Source organism: Lolium perenne, chromosome 3 (genome assembly GCF_019359855.2).
Source record: "Lolium perenne isolate Kyuss_39 chromosome 3, Kyuss_2.0, whole genome shotgun sequence".
Classification (NCBI taxonomy): Eukaryota; Viridiplantae; Streptophyta; class Magnoliopsida; order Poales; family Poaceae; genus Lolium; species Lolium perenne.
Genome location: NC_067246.2, coordinates 330,486,225 through 330,508,775, shown reverse-complemented (window position 1 = coordinate 330,508,775; position 22,551 = coordinate 330,486,225). Strand labels below are relative to the sequence as shown.

General features: G+C 49.4%; 1 protein-coding gene across 1 annotated transcript; it reads left to right on the top strand.

Moving 5' to 3' along the window:
* The first annotated feature begins 17,524 nt into the window (after positions 1 to 17,524).
* Positions 17,525 to 21,948, top strand: LOC127345813 (factor of DNA methylation 2). The gene is made up of 6 exons (XM_051372343.1): positions 17,525 to 17,610; positions 18,518 to 18,561; positions 18,681 to 18,826; positions 19,131 to 19,391; positions 19,506 to 19,721; positions 21,439 to 21,948. Exons 2-6 carry the CDS (start codon positions 18,522 to 18,524, stop codon positions 21,709 to 21,711), a joined length of 936 nt encoding a protein of 311 aa, XP_051228303.1. The 5' UTR covers positions 17,525 to 17,610; positions 18,518 to 18,521; the 3' UTR covers positions 21,712 to 21,948.
* Positions 21,949 to 22,551: the final 603 nt, after the last annotated feature.

Genomic DNA, 22,551 nt, shown 5'->3' with positions numbered 1-22,551 from the left:
TAGTCCCCGCTCTCAAAACAATGCCTCCAACAAGGTCATTGCCAGGCACAACCAGTTAAGGTCAGACCTTGGGTTTTCACCCTGAAAGGTAGGACTCTGAACTTCACCTGTGTTGTCGCCCCCACTTTCATACCGCTGCTGTGAAGCCCGGAACACCAAGCAAGTCCCTCAACAGCGCGGAGACTTGAACCTCCCTTAGCTAGTCCTCCCCTCCGGCCTTCATGAACTTCTCTTCTTCCGACTTTCATCATGGATCCATAGTCACTTGATGTCAACACAGAAAAAGAGCTTCGCGCCGCTCCCTCCAGAACCAATCGGTCGGAATAAAAGCATGGGTGCGCACGACCGAATACCACCGATCCAGCAAACTCCAGGCAAAAAGCACTGTTACATTCGCCGGCGGAGCCTTCCGGAACTCAACACTCCGGCTAGATCACGAGTCCAGGCCTCCGGTAGGTCTTCCTCTTCACGCAAGAGAGACCCTAGGACCACCGCCTTTATTCAGGTCGGACCCCCACGTCGGCGACCATCCTGGGCTGGCCACTCCAACCCTCCACCGGCGACTCCGTCGCCGGCTTCCATGCATCTCCATCTCGCCGCCGGAACGCGGTGATAGATCGATAGATCCACCACCACCAACCGCAGGCCGACCCTCTCCGGCGAAGAAGAGGGCCACCTCCACCGTCGTACCCAAGGCTGCTGCCCCGGGCGACCTCGTGTCGCGGGTGAAGCCCGAGATCGCCTCCACTCACCGGGGAGAGGCGGGGGGAAAATGGCGCAGGCCATGGGCCTGGCCGCCGCCCACCACCAGCCCCTGCCGGAGTGCTGCGGAGAGCCGACGGGAGGAGGGCGCAGGCAGGCCACCGCCGCCCATCCCAACCGCGCCGGGCGATCCACCAGGGGAGAGCCGACGGGAGAAGGGGGCGCAGCGCAAGCCGCCGCCGCCCATCCCATCCGCGCGCCCTCCATGCTCGAGGGAGGGAGATCCGGCCGCCGTCCACCATGCGTCGACGAGGAAGGGCCCCCGCCGCCGCCACGCCCCGTGGGTCTTTGCCCCGGCGGCGCTACCGGCGGCGGCGGCGGCTAGGGCTGGGAGGCTGGGGGTACGGGAGGCTGGGGCTCCGCTACTTATTCCTATGAGTATTCGACTGTGTCAACATGGTTATTCCTACAAGTTGGCTACTGAGGTCTTTTTAGCACGCTGCACTTGTCTTCTCCTTAGATAAAAATGAAGGTACTCCTCATGGCTGTTATGAATTGTAACACCATAACATGTTCAGTACATGCTCCTGTTATATTCAATTATTGTCGTTTTGATTTTTCTTTATTGTACAAACTTATTGCAATTGCTGTTCTGAGTTTTGACCCTTATTAGATTATATGTCCCTGTTAGCTCCCCAACTTATCTCCTGATGTTTTTTTTCCAAACCTTGTTATATTCCGCTCACTAATACTTTATAGAAAAAAAATGCTTCAACTTTGGTTGATTAATCTGTTTGCATTAGAAATTTGAAACTTTAGTGTGTCCAATAATTAATATAACAGGTAAAAAGCTATCTCGACGGAATCAAATCTAACACTTTTTTTTTGCCTCCAAAAACTATTACCGGTACTTTTGATAGAATTGGTGGCATTTTTAGGTGCCTCGGACTTAGAGCATCTCCAGTCGCGTCCCCCAAACCGCCCCCCAAACCGCGCCGGATCGAGCGTTTGGGGGACGTGTTTTGTTCGTGCCGCGTTTGGGGGACGTCGCTCCCCAGCCGCGTCCCCCAAATGCCGCCCCCAAATGAATATTTGTGCACGAAAATAAAGGTTTTTATTCAATTTTGATTATATATTACAAAGTTTGAATGAAAACGGCTAGATTTCATCTAAACCTAGACTACTGACCGCCCGACGGCGCGTTCGACGGCCCCACCCCGTCGTCGTCTCCCCTACGCCGCAGCTCCTCCTGCGCGCGCCTCCTCTCCTTGCGTTCGGCGGTGGCCAGACGGTGCCGCTCCCGCCGCGCGTCCTCCGCCGTCCCCTGCTGCGCCGCCTGGAGGGAGAGCTCGATGGCGCGACGAATATGCGCCTCTTCGAGGGCACGGGCGTCGTCCTGGAGCTTCTTCTCCGACTCGAAGGACTCGACGAGGGCGCGTTGCTGATCGGCCGTCTCGTCCGGGTGCGGGGCGTCGTCGTCGGACCAGTCGAACTCGTCGTCGTCGTCGTCGTCGTCCTCCACCTCGGTCTCCTCCGCCTCGGCCTCCTCCTCCTCCATTGGCGCCTCCTCCTCCACATCTGTTGGCGCCTCCATCATCGCCGCCGCAAACGCGTCGGCCGCCGCCAACTGCTCCGCCCGCCTCCCCCATAGCGCCGTAAGCGCCGCCTCCCGCTGTCGACGCTCCTCCGCCGTCGCCTGCTGCTGGAGCTCGATCGACTCACGCCGCCGGCGCTCGATCGAGTCACGCCGTTCACGGAACAGCGCCTGCCGCTCATCGCGCTGGCGCCGGCGCTCGTCAGCCCATCGCTGCTCCATCTCCTCCCGGTACTGGCGCCGTCGCGCCTCTTGTCCCGTCGAGGCGTCGAACGCCGCAACGGTGTCGCACTGCTGCTCCTGCCACGCTGCTGCCGCCGCGGCCTCCTCAGCTGCGGAGGCAGGGGCGGAGAACGCCGCTAGATCCGCCGCCTGCTGCGCCTCACGCAGCTGGCGGGCCTCCTCCTCGAGTGCCTCCTCGAGTGCCGCACGCCGCTGCCGGCTCGTCAATGGAGGAGACGGCGGTGGAGGGAAGTGGCCATCGCCGGGGCGGTTCGCCATTGCCACTGGTGATGGAGGAGACGGCTGTGGAGCGACGAGGGCTGTGTTTGTTGCCGGCGGGGTGTGGTGGCTACCATTGATGAGCCGGGAGACCTTTTATAGACGCCGGCGTCGGGAAGAAAGCGCGGGAACAGACGAGAAGAGGCGGGAAGATCGCGCGGGAACGGGCGGTGGCGTGCGAACGCCGGCGACGCGTGGAGGCTGCGCAGCACCGACGAGACGTCTCGCCTGCCCCTCCGTCGCCATTAAGGCAAAGATGCCGCTGCGCGCGAATAACTTCCGTCGCGAGGTAGGCGACGGTTAGGTTTAAATTAACTGTGCCGCTGACGCGTCGGCCCCGCCACTCCCCGCCTCGCTTTTCGTTGTGTCCGGCGTCCCCGGAGCGTCCCCTGTGGGACGGGGACGGGCTCGGGGCGCCGGACACCGTATCGGGCCGCGCCGGACAAAAATGGGCTTTGGGGGACGCGGCTGGAACGCTTTTTTTGTCCGGCGCGCCCCAAATCCCTTTGGGGGACGCTTTGGGGGACGCGACTGGAGATGCTCTTAGTGTTGAGCGCCGCAGTAGAAAGAAGGCGTGTCTGTTTCATGATGACGACGTCCATATCAACGAACTAGTACTAGAGTTTGGAGTTTTATCTCTCTCCGTGTGTGCTTTGGGTTGAAGTGTTGAACTGTTTGGACAAGATGCTTTGAGATTCGTTTACAACAGGTGTCAAACGCTCAACTTGGTCTCCAGCTAGCCATGGGACCGTATGACCCAGGGTCGCATAGGATTTTCTTCCGGGAGGGGATGTGATGATTGGTGAAAAGAGAGAGGTGGAACAACCCTTGGATATTTTGCTTTGGCTCTGTTCCTGCACATTTCAGGGAAGCCTTGCTGCGAAGTTGAAGAACTCTTTTTTAGACGGAAGGCTCAAGGTGAGCCCGGCTTTAAATTAATGAAGCCACAACGGCAGAGTACATAAGACAGACAAACACAACAGTGCAAACATGCTCCTATCCGAGCAAAGCATCCACAGCACATACGAGAGGAGTCGCTCGTCTCAACATGCACAACGAACTAGTCCGATACAAGGGATAACAAGGTGGAAAAGAAGAAAAACTAGCTCGACACGGTCCGCCGACGAAGGTCCTCACGCCGGACGGTCCCGGATGTTGGCGTGGAGAGAGCGAAGCCTCCCGATCGCCAACTCCAACGCCTCGCGGTCCTGCCGCCTAGCCACTGGCTTCCACACCTGTAAGTACATCAGCATTTTGTATAAGGCGTCAGCAGGCTGCGAAGGGAAAATCCCTTCAATAGTAAACTTGTTCCTAATGTTCCAAAGCCCCCAGCACAGGGCCGAACAGCAAATCCAGAGAACCCTTTTCGTTTGTCCTACGAGGTCATCCAGGAGCCTATAAAGCTCCGCGAAGCAAGTAGGGTTCCAGGTGCACCCGAGCAGTTCCCGAACTGCGCTCCACATGAATCTTGCCAGCGGGCAGAGGAAGAAAATGTGGGCGGTGTCTTCCAAATCCGAACAAAGGGCGCATCGCCCCGACGATGGGCCCCTTCTACGGCGGATATTATCATTCGAGGGAAGGCGATTCCGGAGTAGTTGCCAGATGAAGATGCGGATTTTCATGGGCACCGCGATCTTCCAGATGGCACTAAAGTGCTTACGCGGCGTCCCCTGACAGAGCCTCCTATATAAGGACTTGACAGAGAATTTGCCGGAGGGTTCAAGGGCCCAGGAGATGATGTCCGGGCCATCAGAGAGCTGCGTCCCAGCAGTCTCCGATAGAAGGAGCGCGAGCTCAATGCGGGCAGGGGGTCCCAGGCTCTGGCGAAAGGTTGGGATCCCACCCAACGTACCGAAGCATCTGGAGACCGTGATCTGCGGGTCCGCGGCGATGGAGAAGAGTGCGGGGAACCGGGAGCATAAGGGTCCCGACCCTTGCCACCAGTCACTCCAGAAAAGGGTGGAGGATCCACTACGCACCTGGTGTCGCGCTCCCAGGCGAAACACAGACTTAATCTTTTGGATGGCGTTCCAGAATTGGGAGCCCGATTGGTGGGAGTCCACCAGGAGATCCCTGGACCTGAGATATTTGTTTCTGAGGATCTCAGCCCACAACCCTTGCTCCCCAGCATAGAGCTTCCAAATCCATTTGGTCATGAGACAAATGTTCATGCGCCTGGTGTCGATGATACCTAGTCCCCCCAAGGACTTGGGTTTGCAGAGCGCTTCCCATCTGACCCAGTGGTATTTGCGCCTCGGGCCATTGGCTTCCCAGAAGAATCTAGCCCGGTGTTTCCTGAACGCAGCGTGGACGCCCTCGCCTAGGAGGTACACCCCCATTGCGTGAAGAGGGAGATTGGAGAGGCAGGCGTTGATGAGGGTCAAGCGTGCCGCGGAGGACATGAATTTCCCCATCCATGGGTCCGCTCTCCGACCCACCCTAGTGGTAAGAGGGCCCCAGTCCGAAGCCTTTACGGCGCGGTCGGAAATGGGGAGCCCCAGGTAGGTGAAGGGGAAGGAGCCCTCTTGCAGTTGAGCAAGTTGGCAATAGCTTCGTGCTCGAGGTCAGTGGACCCCAACACCATGACCTCACTCTTGTGGAAGTTAATGCGAAGGCCGGACATGTTCTCAAAACAGAGAAGGAGGAACTTGAGGTTCGCAAGACCAAGCGCATCTGGTTGGAGCATGATGATCGTATCATCCGCGTATTGCAGATGGGTGATACCGCCCTCCACTAGGTGCGGGACCAACCCTGCAATGTGCCCAGCCCTCGAGGCTGCCTGGAGGATGGCAGCAAGGGCCTCAACCGCAAAGTCAAAGAGGAGAGGGGAGAGAGGGTCCCCCTGGCGGACGCCGCGGCCATTGCGGAAGTAGTTCCCAACTTCCCCGTTGACCGTGATCGCCGTCTGGCCCCCCGAGACCAGACTCATGGCGCGATGGACCCACCCCGGGTCAAAGCCTTTCCTATGAAGGACTTCGCGAAGGAATTGCCAGTTGACGCGGTCAAACGCCTTCTCGAAATCAAGCTTAAGAAAAACTCCCCTGAGTTTCCTAGACTTGGTCTCATGGATGATCTCCTGAAGGGAAACTATCCCTTCAAGGATGTGTCGGCCCTTAATAAAGGCGGATTGCGCGCGACTGATGATGCGGTGAGCAATAGGGGAAACACGAATCGCGTAGGCTTTGGCAACGAATTTAAAGATCACATTAATGAGAGCAATAGGCCGAAACTGCCGAATGTCGTCAGCACCCTGGACTTTAGGAATCAGCGAGAGGACTCCAAAGTTTAGCCTCGCAATGTCAACGCGCCCCAAGGCGAAGCCATTCAGAATGGCGAGGATGTGGGGTTTGGTAAGGGCCCAGAACTTCTTGAAGAAGATCACCGGCCACCCATCAGGCCCAGGAGCCGTCTCAACTCGCATGCTAGCAAGCACCTTGTCCAGCTCCTCCCCGGTGAAGGATAGCATGAGCCCGTCATTCTCCTCCTCTGAGACCCGCCCCGGCTGGTCCCAAAGGGTATTGGCAAGGGAGAAAACACGGGTCTCCCCTACCGCACCCATCAAGTTGCGGTAGAAGGTGTAGATATGGTCCTGGAGGGCATGAGGGTCCGAGATGACTCCCCCCTCAGAAACGAGTCTCGAGATCGTGCATTTCCTCCTCCGGCCATTGGCCATCGCGTGGAAGAAGGCCGTGTTGGCGTCACCCTTGAGCAGCCAATTCAGGCGGCTCCTCTGTCTCCAGTATTCCTCCTGGGTCCGGGCAAGGTGGGTGAGCTTGCCCTCAAGGTGATAGCGCAGGGCCCAGCCTTCGTCATCTAGGCCCGAGGTGTCAGCCAGAGCGTCTAAGCGCTGGATCTGGGCAAGGAGGGAGTCCTTGAGATCGCGGCCCTCTTTCCTGAGGTTGCCTCCCCAGCCTCTCAGGAACTGGCGAATCCCCGCGGAGATCTGCTGCCAGGCATCAATAGGGTCGAGCGGGGCGCCCACGGCCCCTTCCAAGGAGCGCCACTTGTCAGAGACCAGCTCCACAAAGTCCGGTCTCTCGAGCCAAGCCTGCTCGAAGAAGAAGCGAGGGCTGCGCTTCTTGAGTTCCTCCCCAGAGCTCAAGATCAGCGGGGCATGATCAGAACCGATAATGGTCTCCGCCACTAAGGAGCAGAGGGGGAAGAGTATTTCCCAGTCCGGGGAAATGAAAACTCTATCAAGGACGCATCTGACGGGGTTCAGCTGCTTGTTAGTCCAGGTGTAGCGAGCGCCGCCCCTGCGGACTTCTCGCAAGGCAAGATTGGCAATGCAGTCGTTGAAACGATGCACCCTAGGCCAGTCAATGTGGCAGTTGTTCTTGTCCTCCGCCCCGTGGATGAGGTTGAAGTCGCCGCCCACCACGAGGGGAAGGTCGCAAGCTTCAACCGCAAGAGTGAGCTCCCCCAAGAACTCTTGAGTGCGACGGTGGTCAGCTGGACCATAAACGACAAAGAAGGCCCACTTGGCATTGTTGTCCAGCTGACGCACGTCGGCCCGGATGAAGAAGGTCCCCTTAGCCCACCCTAGGACCTCGAAAGAGTCTTCATTAACACCCAGGAGCATCCCTCCTGAGCGTCCCGTAGCCGGAACATCGCACCAAGCGAAACGGCCTCGCGGATCAATGCCCAGAAGATCCGCGGTGGTGAACTGTGCTTTGATCGTCTCCTGGAAGCCCGCAAAATCAAGCTGCTCGCGAGTCAGAAGCTCACGGATCTGGGATTTCCGTCCAGGAGCGCCAAAGCCACGTAGGTTCCAGATGCCCGCCCGCATCAAGGAACCTGCGACGTCCTCCGTCCGCGACGGGATGCCACCGAGTTACTGGCCGCTCTCCTCCTAGTGGTCATGGGAGAAGGCGGAGCAGGAGGGGCCCCAACCCCTTCTGACGACTGAGCCGTGGCAGTTCCAACAACCAAGGGCCCAGCAGGCGGGACCTCAGCCGCCTCGGCCAAGGCCCGGTCTCTGCAGAAAGCAGCATGGGCCAACGCGGCTTGTGCCTCCTCTTTAGCTCGGATGAGCGAGAGGGTCTCCGCAGTCGTCCCGGATTCCAGCGTGAACACAAGTCCTGAGTCATGAGCCACCACCTCAAGGTGGGAGTCCGACAAAGCAGGGAGAGCTGAGAACTGCGCTAGAGAAGGGAGAGAGGAGGGGGGCTTGGGATTACCTTCAAGGTTCTTCGACGCCGTCCTCTCCTGGGCGCGCTGCAGCACCGTCACGGCCGCGGCCGGACCTCGCAGGCGGGCGCTCTTGCGAGCGGGGCCAGCGGCGACAGTCCTGGTGCGACGGCGGCGCGGGACACCGCCAGCGGCTGGCCGGTCGAGTGGGGCACGCTCCGAGTCGTCGACGTCCTCCAGCTGCTCGTCGTCGTCGTCCGCGTCCGCCTCCGAGTCCATGTTCTTGGACGGGGAGCCCTCCGAGTCGGAGTCCGTCTCCAACAGCACCGACAAAACCAGCGGAGCAGAGTCCGCCGGCACGTCAACCTCCATGAGGACGGGGGCACGTCCGCCGCCAGTTGAAGAACTCTCGAAATGAACATGCAACAGTGCCACGCCTCTACAAAACCAATGAGAGCTGCTAGACTAGTTGATCCCCTCCCTTTCCACCAACATTCGCCTTCCATCGATTGGTTTCTACGAGCACTACTTCCTCTGATCTGTTCTTCCATCACCACCACACCACTACCACCCCCGCCCGGCGCGCGTTGCAGCTTCGTGTGGCCCGTCGATGGCGTCCGTCCCAGATGTGGACGACGGCTGCGCCAAGATCCTGGTGCCGCTCATCCGCTTCCTGGGCGGGCCATCCCCGCGCAGGCCAGCCGTCGAGAAGCCTGTCGTCTCCCTCATCGTCATCCTTTCAACGGCCTACGTCGCCAGCGATATCGTCGAGCGCTTCGCCGTGCTCGTCCTCGCGTACCTCCACCTGGTGGCCGCGTCCTCCCTGCATCCGGTACAGTTGTTCTTTGCTCTCGTCTTCGCATGGCTCCTAGTCACCGGCGTGCTGCTCGCCGCATTCTTCTTCCTCTTCACCGGTAAGCCAGAGACTGCTGGCCCGGGATCCGTTCAGCTGGAACGTGATGGGTAAAATCCCCTCTGAACCCAGAGGTACTGGTGACAAAATGAAGTACTGTACCTCAAAACTAGTAGTACTTCTGTAGAGCTCGTGTGTTAGATTTATTTATCCAAAGTAGAGTAGTGGTAGCATATCTACATGTGATGCCATGGATGTCCACATCTGGGACTCTTGCACCATGGGTAATGGATAATGGCCGGCGGCGCAGGAGACAGGAGTCGCCGCGGTGCGACCGCGAGTGGCCCAGTCGAGATCCCAGGTGATGTATTCCGCAAGGGACCGGAGGATCACCGACATATGGACCAGGCGACCCCAATGGCCGGGCTGAGTTCCCTGACAAGCCATTTTCCAACTCGGCTTGTTGTTAATGATGACGAGGCCATGTTTATGTAATCTCCTGCTTGTCCTAGTTAGTTTAATGAACTAGATGAACAAGGCGAGCTTCGCCTCGCCGCCTATATTGCGTCTTGACACTCTGTGATAGGTGTGGTGGGCTCGCATATGTTTTAGACCTTTTATGCGCAGTTTGGTAATATATATGTGGGTATGTCACATCCTGAGTTCCTGACCAACACATTGTGTTTGATGAAATGAATTTGGCAATATGTAGGTATGATTTAGACCTTCAGGTACCGATCTGAGGTCATAGAAAACACGCACAGTTTTGCATTGCATAGACTGAAAAATGTGATTGGGTTCCTCTAATTATACAGCATGCTCGTCTAGTTATTATGTTGTAAGTGCATATCCCTAGTAGTTCTGCCATACAAGAGAAAGCGGTGGTGGGAATTAATGTAGTTTTATTGAAAAATTAGCAACCAAAAGATAGTTTTCGCAGGCGCTAGCAGACCTTTTGGTCGTCCTCACCTTTGCAACACAGAACAACTTCCTTGGTGCCAACAACCTATAACCATAAAGCAGATATGAAAGAACAACAGAACAACACCCAGTAAAAGGAGGGTCAAAGGGTACTGAGATTTTTGCCTTTTTATCTTAATCTGTACAGATGATAGAAACTTTTCATCAGTGGTTACATACTTTCTATTCCGTGTCATTGCATATAGATCTTTCGCATGGATTTTCTGAAACAAACAGAAAATCTAAAAATGTTCAGATTTGAACCAGAACAACAGAAGGTCTATAAGAAGTGATGCATAGTCAGCATCGACCCAGCCCATTGGCTATCAGCTTCTTGCAAATAACTGGAAAGTATATTAGACAATGCAAATTTAAAAACAAACAAAATACCGTGCTTGAGCATATCTATTCTTCTCACCTCAAAGTAGCAAAGTCACTCACCATTCAGAAACACATGTAGACTTGTCTCCCCACGGTAAATCAGTAATCAAATGTGTATTCTAATGCATTAAGTATATAGAATTTGAGTTTTCTTAAGTATGTAAGTTAGATCAATTCAACTATCTACAAATGCAGTTTATAAATATCACCCTATACTCAATATGAACCTGCATATCCACAGATTGGAAGGCTCTTGCATTAAGAACATTTTCCTTGATATTTGGAGATGAACAAACCAAATTTTCAGTTACACCAATAGAGTTATTTACTATCCCGTGGCATGCATAAAAAATACATTTTACATATGGCTAGTTCCAACATTAGGGGGGCAATATCTTCACGATAAATGTTTGATCCTAATATCAAACATCATAAGAAATGCACCCTTTGCACTGGGCAAAAATATGAAAATGTATGGAACTAATGGAAGAATTTGTTGTAAACATTGGCATGTAATTGGACCTTTTCATGTGAAATCCGCATAATGAACTAAATCTACGCAAAGTAAACAGGTTCATGTTCCAAGATTCTAATTGAACGTTGTAGAACAGCTTTCATTATTTTGTAAAGCTTAAAAACAATTTACATGTATATCTTAGACATAAGCATTGTCTCATTGTTAATCTTAAGATAATTACAACAGATTTTTCATGAAAGACTTAGCAAGACTTGAAGCCCTTTTTCCTATGATGTCAACAGCTGAAGCTCACAATGAGAACAAAGTACACAAGGAAATGTCAGAGAAAAAATGAGCATATTGAGTTAAAGCAAGAAATCAAACATTATAAAATAGATGCAAAAAGGGGTACTGATAAATAAGGGGTTACACCATGTCATCTTCCAGTAGCACTATAATATGTGGATTTGCAAAGTATTGTAAATGTTTTTAAAAAACATGCATACTATACAACCTGCTTAAGGTAAGAAAATACTTTACCTGCAGGTTTTGGCCCACGCATATTGATTTTGAAAAGATACACGGAATCCTAATCGTGTTTTATCAGATATGATCTTCTTATACCATGTGATGTGTCTTTGAGGCTACTCCCTCCGTCCTCAAATAAGTGAAATTCTACCTTTTAGCTTAGTCAAACTTTTTAACAATTGACCAATTTTATAGAAAATAGTAGTAACATATATGACATCAAATCGGTATATTATGAAACTAAGTTTGAAGAGAATCTAACGATATTAGTTTAATGTCATAATGTTGCTATATTTTCTGATAAAGTTGGTCAATTTTTTAAAAGTTTGACTTACGGCAAAAGATAGAAGTACTCTTATTTAAGAAAGAAGGGATTATGTACTAACATAACTTTGGACAGGAAAAGAGAGAAAAAATACAAAAGGCAATAGATACTGTAACTAAAAGTTTTGGCCCACGCATATTGATTTTGGAAGGATACACAGAATCCTAATCATGATGAGCTTCTTGATACAATGTGATGTGTGTACCAACATACCGTCGGATAGGAAAAGAGAGGAAATGCAAAAGGCCATTAATATGCACTCACTTCGGTAATAAATTCGATATAATTCTTCAAAGTCCTCGAGAGTTAAAAGCAAAATCAATACTGAAACCAAATCCATGGCCACAATAGTCCCACTAAATTAAAAATATATGAAAAGTATTTTTTTTCTCCAGATCACATTTCCACAATCCACCGCCATATGGATAAATAGCAAAACCTCCAAATCTCTATAGATACACAGGTATGCTCATGTGGAATGAGACAATCTATATAAAACATAGAACATAATCTCAGTTAGTATGCGTAAAATACATTCACTTGGGGTGTCACACCAGGAAAACAACATAGATACATATGAAGCAATATATTTATCTATGCACTATACCAATGCTACATTTAGTGCTTATCTCGAAGCCTCATGAGCAACCCACATTATTGCAAGTCACAACATGCAATATTTCATTCAGATTGAACATGTGCCTATCCATGAATGGTTCTTTTCCAGGTTCTATATCATCTCAAATGAATGTATATAAAATTATAAATGAGGAACTAATACACAAGGTTGGGCATGGGGAGCGGCGGCAGGACGCGGGCGGGCGAGATCGAGAAGCGGAAATATGCGTGCGGGAAAGAGGGCTCTGACCGAGGAGAGCGGCGTTCTGCGGCCATGTTGCACGGATAAGGATACCAGGATAGGCGATACAGTGATTTTACGAAAACACAGATACAAGGATGTGTTGTATATATAAAATAAACATTAATAGAAACTCAAGTTTAAACTTGGCAATACGGATACGAATCACAACTTGGCAAGTTTGAACTTCAAATAATTATTCCACACCTTTATTCTTCCAGGCTTCAAGATCATCTAGCAATTCCTCTAGCTCTGGTTCATATAGTGAGCTTCATTTTCCAAGGCTCGTTTAGCATTGCCTCTAACTCTGGTTCATCAAGTGACAACACGGCTTCTTGAAGAAAATCTGCACCACCGCCAAATATATTCAATTCAATAGAGGTGTTCTACATTTATATATGCTTCTATTTTGCTTGCTTAATTTTTACTAAACAATATTCAGTCCAGGCTAGTACATTGGGCCAATTAAGGGCTGCATGCACCAATGAGGGAGAGAAAATGAGACCCAATCAGCTAGTACATTGGGCCAAGATATTCAAAAATTGTGACTTACAAACTAGGACGGAGGGAGTACTTGTAATTAAGTGCATGCAAGCCTTAGTGAGAAGGTATTAGACTGCTCATAGAGGCTGCATGCACCAACGAGGGAGAGAAAATGAGACCCAATCAGCTAGTACATTGGGCCAAGATATTCAAAAATTGTGACTTACAAACTAGGACGGAGGGAGTACTTGTAATTAAGTGCATGCAAGCCTTAGTGAGAAGGTATTAGACTGCTCATAGTGGGAGTAACATTGGTGCATGCAGCCCCTTTCTCTCTCTCATTGGTGCATGCATTTTCTTTATCTCCCTCATTGGTGCATGCAACCCCTTTCTCTCTCTCATTAAATAAAATTATGCCTTAGAGGTGGGGGTTATGGGACAAATAGTTTTTGGGAATATGACTTACACTCTAGGACGGAGGGAGTAGTAATCTCCTCTAATTACTCTTTACCTTCTCTTTCTTCCCTTTTAAGCTTGCTGAAACAACCACTGCATGCAGGCCGGGTGGGAAACTGAACGAGTTTTGAGGCGGGGCTGGGGTGCATGCGAATCTATTAGCAGTGAGTACAGCTCATTGGAGAGAGGCAATCGTTGAGATGAGTTTTATCGTTCAATCAAATGTTGCCTTGGTCACGATGCAAATTTATGTGAGCCCTATGAACAGGGACGGAGGGAGTACACGAAAAGATCCATCAGACTAATTACATGCATTAATTGCATTGCTCATTAGTTCCTAGGATTGAATACATAGTTTAACAAATCACAAACGCCTAAATATATGGAACTGACATCAGCCATAAATTAGAAGCTCTAGTGTCAAAGAACATTACTACTCCACCTTAGGAGGAAAAACATGTATTTAGATTACATATCGTTTAACACTAAATATAACATCAATTGTTGAGGATCAACACCAGCTCTAAGCGAGGAACATGGTGCATCAGAACTGTCATAATGATTTTCAACAAGCCAGCTAAACTTCAGGCCCAGATAACTGACCATCATTGGTCTCGTTGTGAATAGGAACAATCTCACTATATTAATGGGTGGCCTTTTTCCGGGGACCGTAAACCCAATTCCTCCACCTTCTGCAGTAAAATCGAGTCTCTCATAGTCAGCTGATCCGCACTTGACTCCTCCACCCAATCGTACTTTCTGCTGGAGAAAAAAGAGGTCAACGAGCGTGAACCCACACCGACAACTCAACACACGCACAGAAATCTCGCATGCTCGTAGCATCATCGGCCACGGCTGGTAGCACCCCCACCTGCCTCTCGTAGTATCCCTGGCCATCTTTGGCAGCACTGTCGTATGTTGCTTGCAGCACCGTTTCCTGTCTCTGGCAGCACCTTCGCCCCGCGGCAGCATCATTGCCGCTCGCAGCATCGATGGCCACAGCTGGCAGTACCCGCAGCTTGGAAATAAAGTCTTCCCTTCAGATCACTACAGTGCCCTGGGAACAAAGGATGAGAGTCAGTGTACACATGGCGCAGAGCAGGATTTCAAACAGTTCAGCAAAAATCAGCAACCTACTGTGCAAAGAACAATTAGTACAGTCTGAAGCAGATAATGAGCTACACAATTAGAGGGAATAGCGCCCCAATGAAGTCATTATTATTTTCTGAATAAACTAAGCACTAAAATATGTTATTTGGGTAGTATTAGCTAATTTGGAAGTATCAGCCAGAAGGCTCTTTCGTTTCTCATTTTCAAAGTAGTTTAGCTCTTTCTGATGATAATAACTCTTGCACATCAGTGGAGCAACACTGTTTAGCCTCTCACATTTACAATCAGCCATTCTAGTATATCTGTATCAACAGGTCACAATTTCTGACTGATCCTAGCAGCAGATCATACAGTAGGTAGGCAGCTAAATTACTGTGACTGAGCGGAAAAAAACACACGTATGCTGTTATAATTCCATCAGATGCTTAGTTTCCATATTGCCACAGTCAAGGTGGCGGTGCCTGGGGCGGTGACATAATTGCCACGGTGATCTAGCGAAGCGACCTGACTAGTCGGCTCGTTTCCTCGCGAATTTTTTTAAAATAATACATTTTTTTTCTTTATTTCCAGAAATAATACCTGATTTCAAATTTTTCCACAAATAATACACTGTCGGGGACTAGTACCCCGATTAGAAGATATCGGGGTAACGTACCCCGAGTAGCAGCGAATCTGCATGGAGACTCGTCCACCTTATGTTGTCGGGCTCCTCCTCCCCGATTTCTTCTTGTCGGGCTCCCTTTCCCCAAGTCGATTCCCCAAGTGGATGTGGAATCTTCAATCGGGAACACCTACCCCGAATCACCTCCTTGCATGCTATTTTCCTGCTCCTGCTTAGTGATGGGCTGGGTTTGGCTGATGGATGTTAAAACATTGTTTGCATAAATATTGTTGCAGGAAATACTGTTCAGAAAATACTGTTTGGATGATAAGGGCATCTCCAACGGGCGGCGCAAACGGATGTTGTGCGACGTTTGTATCCGTGCAGTCGAAAAATGCGTCTGCATTCTGTTCCAGCAGGGCGACGCATAGTGACCGGCCGTCCGTGGAGACGCAAACGCGGCGCATATTTACGCCTGGGATGCGTCGCGGCGGACGTTGCGCGGACGCACCAAGTGACCACTCGCTTTTCCAACGGGCCCGCCTGGCAGTGAGCCATAGGACTATATCATCAAGCGCATCGCTTCCGCGGCCGCCGCTTCGGCGATCATCGCTTCTGCTTCTGCGTCTGCGCCGCAGCCTTCGCCATCAATATCGCGGCTGCCTCTTCTGCACGCGCACATGCGGGCGGCGGCTAGGCTTCTGCGCCGCCATCAATGGCATCGTATCCCGCGCGCGCTCGGCCTTTAAAAATCGACCGGCATCGTCCATGACATTGCCCACACCAGCGACACCTCCACTCCCACGCCTCACCACCGCGCGACACCGCATAACCACGGGAAAGAAGAAGCACGACTCCGAGGCATCCGGCAGCGGCACCAAGAAGGCGTAGCGGACGAACAGGGTACCGCTGCCCGTCGACGTGGCGCGGCTCATGCACCGGAGCTAGACGCCGTGCCACCGCTGGGAGGGGCGTGAACCTGCCTGGCGACGGCTGCGGCTGGCGGCTCAGCCACCTCCGGGTGCCTGTCCCGCCCGTGCCTCTGCGTGAGCCAGAGAGGAGCGTCGAGATCCGGCGCAGGCGGCGGTACCTGCTGCCAGATCTCCGCGCTGATCCCGCCTTCGCCGTCGACTCCAATAGCTGGCACACCTGGCGCGAGACCGAGGATAATCCGAGGAGGCAGGCGGGCTTCCTCGGCGACCGGGACTTCCCGTTTGAGTGGCCACCGCCGCCTCGTCGTAGAACACGGCAGCCGCCGGCGACTCCACAGGACGACGACTGCGACAAGGACTGAGACGCGCTGGCCTACCACAACGAGGAGGCCAAGGACGACAGCGGCAACTTCGTTGCCTACATTTTCCATGAATGGCAGGCGGCCATGGCGGAGGGCTAGAAGTTGAACTTCCCGGCGATGATGACCAACGACGAGATCGCGAGGCTTGGCGTCCTCGTCTCGAAGGTGGACCGACCGGTGCAGCCGCTGCTGCCCCGGTACGCCACCAGCATCATGATGTCGGGCCTCACGGAGGAAGAGGCCCTACGACGGGTGCTCCAGAACTCGGCCTGGCAACCGCCGCCTCCGACTCAACCTCCACCTCCGGCGTACAATCCGTGGGTGACTCCACCTCCACCTCAACCACCGGTGGGATGCTCCACCTCCACCTCCACCACCGGCGTGGGATGCTCCACCTCCACCGCCGACGGGACCGACGTATGTTCCGCCGGTTGCGCCGCTACCGGATTTCGTCGTGCTCGACGACGACGAGTCGGTGCAGGCGTTAGTTTTTATGTTTTTTATTTGCCTTTCTTTACTGTGTAAATTATGTTTTCGTGTTGAAAAAATGCGTCGTGCCGCTGGGTATTTCGTCCATTTGAGCCGACGCAAACGGACGCGCGCGGATTTTGGGCGTCCGAAATGCACCGCCCCGTTGGAGATACCCTTATGTGCAATGTACTGTAGCAGTCGATCTGGATCGTCGGTTTATGATCTGGTGGCCACAAGTACGTAAACTGTTTATTTGCTAACTTCCTCGCAGCAAGGCAGCGATTCCAAAATAGCATGTGCTCACTAGAGCTGCTGCATGGCAGAGCAATGAACCGAACCCACTGAATTCGGGTGTGAGGCATGCATGGCAGAGTGATGTGAGGCATGCATGGCACTGATGCGACGGACATTGGTTAATCGGGTTAGGAAATCCCGACTAGCGCCACTCGGGTTAGGGTTTCCCGATTGGTTTCCTTTATGCTATGTCGTACAGACCGGCACAGAGAATCAGAAGAACTCGGGGTAGCCTACCCCGACTACCTCTAATCGGGTTTGATGTTTCCGATTCCTTCTGATCGGGGTACGTATCCCCGACAGTGTATTATATCTGCCAAAGATTGAAACCTAGTATTATTTCTAGAAATAACGAAAAAAATTGTATTATTTAAAAAAAATTCGCCGTTTCCTCGGGTCCTCCGGCATTCCCCATTTTTTTCACGGGCGACCTCGCCCAACAGGGAATTTTACCGAGCAGACCCTACTGCCACTCTCTCACTTGTATATTGTGTGCGGCACAGGCGCACAGCCACAGCCTAACCGTGTGAAAGGGGGAAAAGGTGAGGCAAAAACCCTCCTCCGCGGCTCTGCCACCGACCACTGCTCTCGCCGGCCACCGATCTCGGGAGGTGACTCTTCTCGCCACTACTTTCTATGCTTCATCGAGTGTTTGCTGGGTAGTCGATGGATGGATCGAGTCATGGAGACGCTGCCGTTTGTCTCGCTTTTCCCCTCCGCGCGCATGTTGCGCGAGAGGGCGGCGGGTCGTTCCTTATGCAGTGTGGGTTTTCTCTTGGTTCTGTTTGGTGATCATCGAGCTGGTGAGGCTATTTTGTCTGTTCAGTTCCGCCCAGATCCAGCCTTGTTGAGGGTTTCGATGGAGAGGACTGAGCTGTTAGTTCAACGGTTTGCTCCGATATGCCCTTGTCTTTTTATCCCCTTGGTTGCACATCCTTTCTCGCTTTAGTGCACCTTAATCTGGCCGCAGCATTTCGTCATGAAAGGCATGCCTCTGTTACTCCATAGTGAAGAGAAAATGTTACAGTTCCATCCAGATCCGGCCGTGAGGGTTTACACATTTCCCTCCGTTAGTTCTTGCAGATCCATGCCTTGTTGCACTTTGATATGGTCGCAGCATTCCGTTATGAAATGCATGCTTTATTTATGAACTTTTGTGCGCTCAGATCTTTGTGCTTATCGTGGTTAGGCTGAAATTGTTGGAAGCAGTAACTGTTTCTTGTGTTTGCAGTGGTTGTCAGTTCACCGTCGCCACATTTCTTTCTACGATTGGGTATATGGTGAATGCATGTATGCGTTTGCTTTTAAGTAGCCTTGCGATTTAATCAGTTATAGTTTTTTTGCCATAATTGCCAAAGTTGGTACAAGTATTTGGTTGTCAATCTCCAAATTAATACCAAAGTTCTACAATCTGTCATATCACGAATTTAGTACAGCAAAAACAGCAGGCCGGAGGCAGGAGGCACAGCCCCATCTTGACACATTCTTGTCACTGACAACCATGTTACCTGTTGACAGGATAATGGAGCAAAGCCAAAAACTCATCATGTCCAACAAGGAAGGTTTGTGTTTATCTTTTGCTATTTACATCATTACATGGGCTGATACGGTATGCATTTCTCTGCTCACACATTGAGCTTTCACGTGTTCATTGGCCTTTCAAAATGAACATTTTTGCCAGAATGTGGCAAGATGCACGAGCTTGCTCATAGATCTTCAGAACTGGAGCCCGAGATGCATGCTTTTGACTCAATGTCCAAGCATCTGGATGAAGCAGATTCAAAAAGTAGCCCTCACAGAAGGAACTATGAGCAAGAAAAAGGACAGGTGTGTGTGATGCCATGCTTCTGCTATGCATATCTCCAGGAATTATGGAAGCTTTTCTTCTCTTCTTTCTCTCTTTTTGGTTTTCTGGTGGATGTTTGATTGCTCTTTGCTTATTATGCATAACAGCATTCTGTTTATTACTTGTGTTCTTTTTTACTATCTTAGTTCTCATCCAATATTCTGGCATCAAAATAATACAGTAAGAAAAGTTCTTGATAGGGAACTTGATAAAATGAGTTAACTTGTTTTGTAAAAAAAAAATAGAAGCTTAGTTATGTGAGTTTTTTTTGTATTTATAATGCAGAAAGAGAAACAGCTCGATCTATTATTTGACCTGGTAGATCAGGCAAATGCCAAGCAGAAGCTTGAGTTAGAAATAAAACAGCTGCATAGCAAACTGGAAGCAATGAAACACAAAGGTAGTGAAGACTCTAAATCAAAGAAGAAAGTTGTTGAACAAGAGAGGGAGGATCATCAAGACATCAAACCAATCTTTCATACTCTGATGATCAAGGAACCGGATGCCAATGATGAGTTGCAGCTTGCTCGGAAGGCACTGATACATGTACGGTACCTCCTTGATCAATCACCTGTCCATGAGATTGTAATGTGCTGCTAGTGATGATTTTTCTTAACAGCTGAACCTTATTCTCCTTCTTTCATGTTGCATGTTGTACAGGGCATGCAGGATCTTACAACTCCCCGAGCAAATTTAGGCATCAAAAGGATGGGCGAGATTGACCTGAAATCTGTTGAAAATGCTTGCAAATATCAATTGTCAAAACATGATAACCTCAGGAATCATGCTGCTTTACTCTGTGCAAGATTGCAGGATGATATAAGCAATCCATTATGGCACCCTTTTAAAGTTATCCTTGTTGATGGAAATGAGATGGTATAGATCTCTTCTCTGTCGCTACTAAGCAATTCGCTTTCTATAACATCTTGTAGTCGTCTCATTAGGTTTTCAGATGATTCTTGGCTTCGCAAACTCTCCATAGTACATGTATGTCTTAATAAATTTCGGTGATAATTAGAGGTGCTTTGTTTAATTTATTCCGGTAGATTTTCTTAATTAATCCATTACGAAAAAATAGCAGAGAACAATATTTTTTTGTGGTATGCTGCAAATGTTATCTTTACAAATGCATGTTTAGAATCATATGACTTATAGCTCTGTTTAGTTCTGTAGTATAACACTAATACATAACTCACTAGTTCCATGTTATCTATAGTTAATTATTCAATGGATGCTTGATTACTGAATCTTTCTATTTAGACATATATATGTGTGTAAATCAGTAGTACCAGGTTACCATAAAACACGTTTGCTAAATATGTGGTTTGAGTTTCAAAAAATAATAATTTGTGGTGTCACGGGAGTTTGGTTTCCTCTGTGTACTTGTGGAGTGTTCAGCTAATGAATAGATCCTTGTGCTACTTCTGGGAGAAATTCTAAATTTCATAGAGGGCAGGAACTTATGTTACAGTTATAGCTGCTGTAGGTTCGTTACGGAGTTTTATTGAACAAATAGTGATTTATATCCATCAAAGTGTTTGTTTCATCTGTTCGTCGATTTCCTCTGATATGGTCGTATACAGTTGATTAAAGAGTTATAAACCTTTTTCTCAGAGTTATATGTGGGGAACTCGACTGTTTAAAAGTGTGCCATTTTTTAGTCAATTACATCAGGACTGAGATTATTTTCACTGCTTGGGCTTGCTTAGCTGAGTTCAAAAATAAGTGTAATCCTAGCTTTTTTCTTAAGTCAAACTTTTCAAAATTTGACCAACTTTATTGGAAAACGTAGAAACATTTATGACCTGAGATTTGTATTCTCGAAAAAATTATGTCCTGAGACAAACCAAGATTCATCTTCAAATGTAGTGACCTAATGTATCAATATGTTTCCACTTTTTTCTATGAAGTTAGTCAAAATTTAAAATGTTTGACCTGAGACAAAATCTAGAAGTAAAGTTGGTAAAAAAAGATTGACTTAAGACAAAAGTTAGAAGTATACTTAAGAGGGAGTATTATCTTAGCAGGATTTTGAAATTTATGACATGATACTTCGTATTCAAAGCTCAGTTTCTATCTGGAAGAGATGAGTTATTTACTGACTTGGAACATTCATGGTGTAAATTGCAATAACACATTTCAATGATATTTTACCATACTAATGGAGTATGTATACCTGAATTGTACTCCCTCCATATCACAAAAGGAAGTCGTTTTGGACATTGGAACGATCTTTAAGTTTACAACTTATTCTTACTATAGTTTTAGGCATTGGACATTGGAACGATGTTCAAATTTATGACATGACCACTTATTCTTACTATAATATACGTATGTGTGAAACATAAGAAAAGTATTATATTATAAATATACTTATCGAGACAAACCTAACCATATGATATAGAAGTTCTCAATCTAAATATCCAAAACGACATTTATTTGTGATATGGAAGAACACATGTGTGGCATTGCTTGTTTAACTGTTGTGTTATGCTGTGGTAGAGGTAGGATCACATACAAGGTTTCAGGAGCCATTTATATCAAAGTAATAGCAAGCTTGGCATATGATATAACGGTGTGTGCTCTGGTGTAGGAAATTCTCAATGAGGGTGATGAGAAGCTTCGAGCTCTGAAACAAAAACACGGTGGGGAAGTCTATGACCTGGTAACAAAAGCTCTGCGTGAACTTAATGAGTATAATCCCAGTGGCCGTGTTCCTGTACTGGAACTGTGGAACCGTAAAGAGAACCGGAAAGCATCTATGAAGGAAGCCGTTGAATACATCATGGAACAATGGAGAAACATCAAGCTCAAGAGGAAGCGTACGGAAGATGCTGAAAGTATTCGGGATGACATGACGCACTAAAGATTCTGGAAGTACTTAATTAGATGTGGTGTTATTTTGGCCCCAACGCATTAGAGATGTGTGACTCTTGATGATGAGACGGCATCTGGTGAACTTATAACTATGTTTAGTTGCAGTGGTGTTGTAGAACTGGCATGAATGCTTCTTAGTTATCGTTGGCAGCGGGTTTTTCCTGGTTGACTGTCAATTATCAATCGATGGCTTGGTTAATGTGCATTTGCAATTGGCCCGCTATTAGTTTCTGAATGTTAAAGTTGACATGCCTGCGGTCTTGGTTTCTAGTAGGGCATTACCCGTTGCTGGTGTTGCTGGCTTTCGATGTCTCTAGTCCTCCACTCCCTGTTGTGCAAGAACCGGCTATATCATATACTCATATTAGTACCACCCAAGGACCAAGGTCCTGAAGATATGAAACATATTATGTTTGATTGTTCCTCCACAGAAGGCATATAGACGGTTTGATCACTGAAGCAGCAATCCTGGAGTGTATCGTGAAACACTATGGCAACTCCAATGGCACCAAGCCTTGGTGTGAACAAGCCTGTAATATGATCTTGTCTCGCACTAATTGATCAGTATATGTTTTTGTTGTGTGTTTCTATGAACTATTTTCTCGGGGGAGCCCAGCTTTCCCACCGTCGCTGGTCCCTTCCTCCCCTCCTTCCCTACACCCGATGTCGCCGGAGGCTCGCCCTAGCAACTTCTCCTATCCCCACTTCCGATCCCGATCATCAGTTGGCTGTCCGAGAGGACTGGCCACAATCATGGCGCTAATCCTGGCGTGTACCGTGGTGTTCGGACACAATCTGGTGAGACATGTCACACTAACCGTGGCTGTCC